Source organism: Orycteropus afer, unplaced genomic scaffold (genome assembly GCF_000298275.1).
Source record: "Orycteropus afer afer isolate SDZICR_OR568_19922 unplaced genomic scaffold, OryAfe1.0 scaffold00181, whole genome shotgun sequence".
NCBI lineage: Eukaryota > Metazoa > Chordata > Mammalia > Tubulidentata > Orycteropodidae > Orycteropus > Orycteropus afer.
The window spans coordinates 1286573-1295469 of NW_006921768.1; the positions used below are offsets into that span (position 1 = coordinate 1286573).

At 35.0% G+C, this 8897-nt stretch overlaps 1 protein-coding gene across 1 annotated transcript in view; it reads left to right on the plus strand.

The window, feature by feature from the left end:
- Positions 1-8897, plus strand: part of TRPA1 (transient receptor potential cation channel subfamily A member 1) — a 92639-nt gene that overhangs the window by 69305 nt on the left and 14437 nt on the right. The window contains exons 18-23 of the mRNA XM_007947353.1: positions 1965-2035; positions 2593-2755; positions 3530-3619; positions 5497-5666; positions 7833-7962; positions 8407-8589. Of these exons, the coding sequence (XP_007945544.1) occupies positions 1965-2035; positions 2593-2755; positions 3530-3619; positions 5497-5666; positions 7833-7962; positions 8407-8589 (807 nt within the window). The remainder of the gene's footprint in view (positions 1-1964; positions 2036-2592; positions 2756-3529; positions 3620-5496; positions 5667-7832; positions 7963-8406; positions 8590-8897) is intronic.

Here is an 8897-nt window from a genome sequence, read left to right on the forward strand (position 1 = left end):
CACAAATAATTTTTTTCATGTTTTTCATTTTAGTTTGCATGGTCCCATCCCGACAAGGGTGCCAAGTATATCATTTAAATTATTAGCTAGCTTTCCAATCCCATTGGTGGGCCACAAGCACCTCACGTTTACATAATTCCACCCAGTCATTCAGTGGGAGTCACAAAGACCATGGCTGGAAGAGCCATATTAAATAATTCACTGCACCACACCAATGAATATCAGTTGAATTGATTCCAACTTATGGTGATCCCATGTGTCAGAACTGTGTTCCAAAGAGTTTTCAATGAATGACTTTTCAGAAGTAGATTGTCAGACCTTTCTTCCAAGGCACCTCTGGGTGGACTTGAACTACCAAACTTTTTGTTATCAGCTGAGCCATTTAACTGTCACACTCAAGGACTCCATCAATAAGAGGTCTATGTAAACTGCTGTATCTATCTATACAGTGGGATATTAGGCAGCATTTTAAAGCAATGTGCTTGAAAATTTACTTAAGACTGATATATTCATAAGAAACCAAAACAAAACCAATTGCCATAGAATCAATCCCAACTCACAGTGACCCCCACTGGGTTTCCGAGGCAGTAAATCTTTATGGAAATAGATTGCCCAGTCTTGCTTCATAAGAGATATTGTTAAATGGAAAAGCAAGCATACTGTGTGAATTCCAGAAAAGGCAAAACTATAGAGACAGTAACAAAGATCAGTGGATTCCAGGGGTTCAGGAGGAGGTGGGGAGGAATGAATAGACAGAGGACAAGACATTTGCAGAACCATCAAGTTATTCTGTATGATGCTATAGTGGAACACCTGACACTATGAATTTTGACAAAACTCAGAACTGTACCACACAGACTGAACCCTAATGTAAAGTACGGACTTGACTAAACAATAGTGTATCAATAATAGTTCATGGATTATAACAAATATGCCATACCAATGTGAGACATTAATAATAAGAGTAGAGTGTGTAGAGGAGAAGGCAGATATATTAGATCTCTGTAATTTCTCAACAATTTTTCTGTAAACCTAACAGTGTTCTGAAAAAAGTTGAAGACACAATTTGACTAAAAACAAAAATGCAAAATAATTGTGTATATTTTCTGTGGTTATATATTAATTTTTACACATGCATGTTTGTGTGTAGAAATACAGAAAAAGATTGTTGTTGTTGTTGTTATGTGCTGTCGAGTCAGACCCGATTCATAGCGACCCCTCCTTGGGTTTCCGAGGCAGTATCATTAAGGAAGTAGATTGCCCAACCTTCCTTCCGAGAAGTGGCTGGTGGGTTTGAACTGCCAGCCTTCTGGTTAGCAGTCAAGTGCCTTAGGAACTATGCTACAGAAAAAGACTAGGAAGGATATATAATAAATTAATGACAATAGTAGTTTGGGGAATGGAATGAGGCCTGGATTTGAGTAGAGTTGGGATGTGGTGAGAACTCTGGCCTTGTCCAAATGTTTTTATATTTCAAAAGGGAATGCACTTATGTATTTCTTGAATGATTGAAAATTAATTTTGAAATAGATACTATAAGTTCCCAATAGCTTGCATAATAAAATGTAATCTAAAGATGCATTTAAGTACCCTTGATGCAGATGCTGCTATTTAAATTCCTTCCAGGAAGATGAGCCTGAATTCCTTCAAGTGCAGGAGAGTATAGCTCTTGCTTATGTACCTTAAATATCTTTCTCAGTTGTAATCTTGTATTAGATGAAAATACTTAAGCTAACTCAGCTAGCCAGACATTAAAAGAAACAAACTCTCGCAAAAATTTGCATCTGTATAAAGTTGTTTTCTCTAGCTAGTACTTTTTTAAAATTATTATTCTTGATATCATTTTCATTTTTTCCAAATTCTCTAAAATAAGTAAGAGTCCCTTTCATACTAATATAAACATAGAGTTATACACTAGCAGAAAAACTTACATGTGTTTTTATTCCTCTTTCCCTGTTTTTCAGGCAATGGTAAAGTATAACCGCATAGAGCTTCTCAACCATCCTGTTTGTAAAGAATATTTATATATGAAATGGTGAGTATTGAGTAGTATTTTCTTTTTATCAATGCTGTTAAATTTATTTAAAAATCTTCCAAATTATTATATTCTAATGATATTTTAATGTTTTAGATTTTATTTTAATATCTTATACTATGGAAGGGAAATGGATATTGAGGGAAAATTATGATATTGAAAATGCTGGCACTGCTTCTTCTTGGCACTAAATGAAATATGTTGAGAGAAAATCATCACATAAGACAGGAAGAAGCATTCCCTGCTGGTCAGTGGACAATAAAATGAGAGGTGTGTGTTAGGGAAGAGCAAGCAATGTGGAGTCAGAACATTTGGGCAAAAGCCTCGTCTTCTCCATTAATTTGTGAAATACATCAAGAAAATCTTAGTTTGCTCTGAAGTTGAGAGGTCTTTTCTGAAAATGAAAGAATTAAAAGACCTTTGTGGCTCTAAAGTTTATTCAGCAAATGTGCCAACAAGATTTCTGAGAGAGATTATAACCACTTGTTCCACAGGTATCATGAGTAAATATTTTTGGTTGCAGTGAATCAATTATGATGTGGTTATTTTCTTTCTAGGCTGGCTTATGGGTTTAGAGCCCATTTAATGAACCTAGGATCTTACTGTCTTGGTCTCATACCTATGACCTTACTTGTTGTCAATATAAAGCCAGGAATGGGTTTCAACTCAACTGGAATCATCAATGAAACTAGTAATCGTTCAGAAATGTTAGACACCAAGGTATTTTCAACTGGCTTTTTTATTTCAGATTTTTAAATAAAGGAATAAAGAAATGTATGTTTTTTAATTAAGAATGCTAAACCCATAATAAATTTGAAATATCAGGCTTTTATTATTCTAAGTATTCCATGTAATTTATATGTGGTATCCAATGTCTCCTAAAATCTTTTGTGAAATGAGAAGGAATATAAATGAATAATCTATAAATTAATTTAATAGCAATTGACATGTGTGAAATGCTACCTTCAATGACGTACTTAAATTTAAAATAACTCTACAGTAAAGCAGATTTGTGGTTACCAGGGACTATGGGCAGAAGAAGATGGGAAGTGACTGTTTAATGGATGCAAGGTTTCTATTTGGAGTAATGAAAAAGTTCTGTACCTCTACAGTGATGATGGTTGCACAACATTGTGAATATACCTAATGCCACTGAATTGTACAGTTGTGTACTTTAAAATGGTCAAAAGGGTAAATTTTACATTATCTGTATTTTACCACAATAATAATAATAATAATAAAGGTCTACAATTCATATTCTTTTAGAATTAAGTTGGCAATTTTTGAATATATTTTAGTAGGACATTATACTGAGCATATGTCATCTCTGTGTTTATATTACAATAATTTTTTGTTTAAATCAACTGTGGACAGTGCATAGAAAGAAATGAAGCAAAAAAAATTTAATAGTGGAAATTATGAAGTAGTTAGAAGTGTTGTATTTTATTTTATATCCCTAATAACTTGTTGTCTTACACTTTTATATTGTTTCAGGATTCATATCTTATAAGAGTTTGTATGATTTTAGTTTTTTTATCAAGTATACTTGGGTATTGCAAAGAAGTGGCCCAGATTTTCCAGCAGGTACTCAATACATTTTATATTGACAAAGATTTTAATGTCCAGAAAATAAATTAATACCTAAACTATATTTTGAAGCATTATATCAGAATAAAATCACACAGGTTGATTAATGTATAGACCAAATATAGCCAGTGTAATCTTTTCAGAAAGTAAAAATCTTATTAGTTTAGGTATAGTCACTAAACAGCTGAAGCAGAGATAATATGTTTTTGCTAGTTTATGATGAGTGTGTCTGCCTAAAATATTCATTATGAATGATTTTCCTGCATTTTCTCTTACTTTGGTTTTAGTATTTTGCTAACACAAAATTAGGTTTTGAATTTGATCATTTTGGATATAATTGTTTATAAAGGGCCTCCTTGGCCCAAGGCTATTTCAAAAGGGTATTTTGTTGATTTTTTTCCCCCCCGTAAAAAAGCAATGATTTTCTTTTTTGGAAAAAAATTCAAGTCATAAGAAAATGGGGGAACTTTTTATAACATAATTCTTACTTTACACTCCATTTTTCTTAAATGAGTAAACCAGGTTCAGATCAGACCTGATCATTATGTAAATTATGTGCAGCCCTTATTTGGTTGATAAGTAGCAAAGATCCTCTAGTTCTCAGTGTAGCAGTTTAAATTATTTTCTTCTTCTTTGCTTTGCATGTTTTGTAACTGCCATTTTTTTATTGAATCATAGTCTTTTTTTATAGCACCTCATTTTTTGGGAAAGTTTCCTTTTGTTCCATCATGTAAGCACATAGATATTTGCATTAAAGAATGTTAGTGGTAATAATGCCTTTCATTTGTTTACTATTATACATTCCAAGTACTTTCATATATATGCTTTCAGTAAATTGTCACAATTTAGGGACTTAGACCCTATAATTCCATTTTACTTAATGATTTAGGGCATATTGTTTAATCGCTCTTGCCATTATTTTCATTTCTTAAAACAAACATTACAGATAGTAGTCTATATTAAACTATTAAGTTATATGATTTCTTTATTGGATTTGGTCTCCACATTTTCTTATTGATGTTCAAATGGTCTACTGTACAGAAAAGTTGGTGTTTGAAGCATGAGATCTTTAAGAATGTCATTATGATTTGCTCTCATTTCCTAAGTAATTCATAGTACATGTCTCAAACCTCTTTAGAAGCAGGTTGAACTCATAGGTCAGCTTTAGCTCATATGTATCTGAGGGCTCCACGTGTATGTGCTTATATAAACATAAAGGTCCTAGGAATTACTGAACCAACTTGCAGCCCTTAGGAAGCCTTCTTAAAATGGACTGAAGCTCTATAGAGAAAGCCTGGAGACTTGTAGAATCTTCTTAGGCATATGGTATTTCCCATTTAAAAAACAAAACAAAAACCACTGCCATCAAGTCAATTCTGACTCATAGCGACCCCCATTGGGTTTCTCAGGCAGTAAATCTTTATGGAAGTAGATTTCCCAGTCTTCCTTCTGTGGAGTGGCTGGTTAGCAGTCAAATGCTTTAGGCACTGCACCACCAGAGCTTCCTTGTTGTTGTTGTTGTTGTTATGTGCCGTCGAGTCAGCCCTGACTCATAGCGACCCCTCCTTGGGTTTCCGAGGCAGTATCACTACGGAAGTAGGATTGCCCAACCTTCCTTCCGAGGAGTGGCTGGTGGGTTTGAACTGCCAGCCTTCTGGTTAGCAGTCAAATGCCTTAGGCACTATGTACCAGAGCTCCTGATGTACACCTAAGAGCTCTCAAATCAGCCCAGAACAGCAGGGTTGATCCTATGACTTCTCTCTAGCCGGCTGAAATGCTAGAAAAAAATGATGTTACTGGTTGCATATGCATAAAATCATCCATAAGATACAAGGTCTCTACATGTGGTAATTCTTCATTCTTTTCAACCCCAGAAAAGGAATTACTTTTGGGATCATAGCAATGCAGTTGAATGGATTATCTATACAACGAGCATCATTTTTGTATTGCCCTTGTTCACTGGCATACCAGCTCATGTGCAGTGGCAGTGTGGAGCAATTTCTATATTCTTGTATTGGATGAACTTCTTATTATATCTTCAGAGGTAAAGTCAGCTTGAATGATTTATATACCCTTTACACATTTTTGTGATATCAAAAGAAACACTACTATAAGTGGCATAAGTCTGTAACTGGCTTATTAATCTTTTTCCAGTTGCTTTAATAATATATCCTTTATATCCTATAAAGGATAAGGATGATTCTAGAGTTTAGAGGCTAGACCAGCATTTTTAAAGCTGAATACTATTGACATTTTGTTCTGAATAACACATTTTGTTGTGTGGGCTTGTCTTGTGCATTGTAGAATGCTTAGTGACACTCCTAGCCTGTGCACACTAGTTGCCGGTGGCTTCCTCACCCAGTTTTGGCAGCCAAACATTATCTCCAAACTTTGCCAAATATCCCAAGTGGCAGAAATGCCCCGGTCAACCATTGTTTGACAAGTATAAAGAGTAATCCTAGAAGGGAAAAAGGCTAGGCAACTCCATAATTGCCAAATGTCAAGTTAAATATATTATTTCACATTATATTTACAATGACCACAGATAAAAATTATCGTTTACATTGCATAAAAAAGGAAAATGAAGGTTTAATTAAGTAACTTGCCCAGAATCTCAGCTAGTAAATCAAGATGAAGGCATTTACGTAAAGTCTTTGTGACTCTAGGGACTGTGATTTTCCTACCACATCGTCTGTATCCCTGTGTCATGAGCACAGTGATGTAGAGTGGAGCCCAGACCCTTGGAGGAGAGAGTGGCATGGTGGGAAGAGCAGTGGTCTGAAGGTCAAGAGGATTTGAGACAGGCCCTGGCATCATCATTCCCTCACCTCTTCTGTTTTCAATTGCCTTTGAGTATTACTGAACATTTCTCAGAACTTAGTTTCTGAGACTCTGAAGTCCCTCTAACCTTCTATGATCTTGCGACTCCCTCTTTTAACAAGATGTCTTTGCCAAAGAGAAAATAAAAGTTCATGGACAGATGACACACCCAACATGTATCCAAACATTTCACAGTGTAGGTTGCTAGGGAGAAAAGGAAACCAAAGAAGGCTGTGAGATGGGGCAGGGGGATACACAAATCTGTTATGTGCTGCACTCCAATAGTGGCCTTCAGGTGCTTGAGCTCATGGACTCAATGTCTATTCAATGCATCACACAATTCACATCTAATTCTATTATTCTTTACTAAGCAGCTGGTAGCATTATTTTGTATTGGGAAGCATTATTATTTTGGCCAGTGTTTTGGTTCTCAAGTGCTGCTGTAACAGGTGTACCACTAATGTATAGCTTTGACAAACAAGGATTTATTCTCTTACAGTTTAGGAGACTAGAAGTCCAAGTTCAAAGTGCCAACCCTAGCAGATGGGTGAAGGCTCCTTGACCTTGGGCTTCAGCTCTGCCTCTTGCTTCTGGCCCACTGAAGCTGGAGGCTTCTCTTAACTCAGGCAACTGCTGGCTGCTGAGCCTGACAAACCCAAGGTTGACAAGTAAAATGGCAGTCCCAAGATTACTAAGCAACATGCAGGCCACTAGTTCAAGTCCAGAAAGAGTCCCAAGATTGGCAGGAAACATGGCAGGGTGCTGAATGAAGATTTGGCTATGTGCAGAGTCCAAGCATGCCAAAAATCTCAGAGACCTTTCTCACAGAGTCTTCTTTTATACTGGAACCGGACAACATTCCTAAGGCAGCTACTCAGCCTTTCACAGGAGATTCCAACATGGAGTTGATGACTAGTCTCATCACGGGGATTCACTACATCCAGCTGCCCAGCACTCAAAATCAGGCCCAGCCAAGTTGACACACAACCTTAACTACCACGGGTAGTGTTATTGTTTTTATTTACTTAAAAATTAACTTATTTTAAATTTTATTTATAAATTTTTTTTTACTTATTTATTACTTTGATATTGGTGAGCTATGAGTTTTCTTTCCTATTTGAGTTGGAGTAATGTCTATTGGTCAAAGGGTAAAATTACTAAAGATAAAGATGAATAAGAAGAGGAAGAAAGAAAGAAAAGCAGGTTGATGAACAGTGAGAGTGAGGCCTGATTACTGATAAATTCTCATGTCTACTTTTTAAAAATAACTGGCCTCAGCTGTCTTTTCTGTGAAACTTCGTGTCTCTCTTTATTCATAATAAATACTGACATTGAATGAAATACAGTTGGCTCTAAAAGTGAGTAAATATTTTAATATTTATTCTTCTAGATTTGAAAATTGTGGAATTTTCATTGTTATGTTGGAAGTAATTATGAAAACCTTGTTAAGGTCCACGGTTGTGTTTGTTTTCCTTCTTCTGGCCTTTGGACTCAGCTTTTATGTCCTCCTGAGTTTACAGGTGGGGCCATTGTATCCATAGTTGATTATATTGTTGTAGATATTGAAAGTATATATTTAATCTTCAATTTTAAAGGCCTGAAACATTAATAATAATATAATACTCAAAGGCTATTAATACTTTATTTTCTTTCATCTGATATAATAGTTTGATTTTTATTTCAGGAAAACGTATAGTCTTACTAAATAACTTTTGCAACTGTCAAAAAGTTTGTTAGAGGAAGTTTATTTGTAATGCATGATAATTTGTTAAATGTGCAGAAAAAAATTCTTTTGGTAACTTTACCACCATTTTATTAATTTTTTTTATATCACATTTCAGTAGCTATAATTGTATCCTTTTTAAAAGTATTTTAGTATAATTTTTATAGTTTTGCTCTCCAGGAAACATTTTTCCTTTTATGTATTTTGTGTTTCATCTTTACATTACCCTTTTTTTTTTCAGGATGCCTTCAGCAATCCATTCCTCTCTATCATCCAGACCTTCAGCATGATGCTCGGAGATATCAATTATCGTGATTCTTTTCTAGAACCCTTTTTGAGGAATGAGTTAGCATACCCAGTTCTATCCTTTATACAATTGATTACCTTCACAATGTTTGTTCCAATTGTCCTCATGAATTTACTTGTAAGTAATTTATCCTTGTATTTCCTGGGTTGTTGTTCACATGGATCATGTACCTAAAATACTAAGAGGTATACCGATAAGTGCCATTATGCCATTTTTTTTCACAAGCTGCTATAAAAAAAAAATTGCATAGTATGTTTACAAAACTATCTCCCAGAGGAGGGAACAATTGGCAAACAAATACAGAAAGCCATGTTGAACCGAAAAAAAAAAAAAAACCTCACTGCCATCGAGTCAATTTCAACTCATAGTGACCCCTTTGGGTTTCTGAGGCAGTAATTTTTTTTTTCTTTTTTTTTGGCTATAAT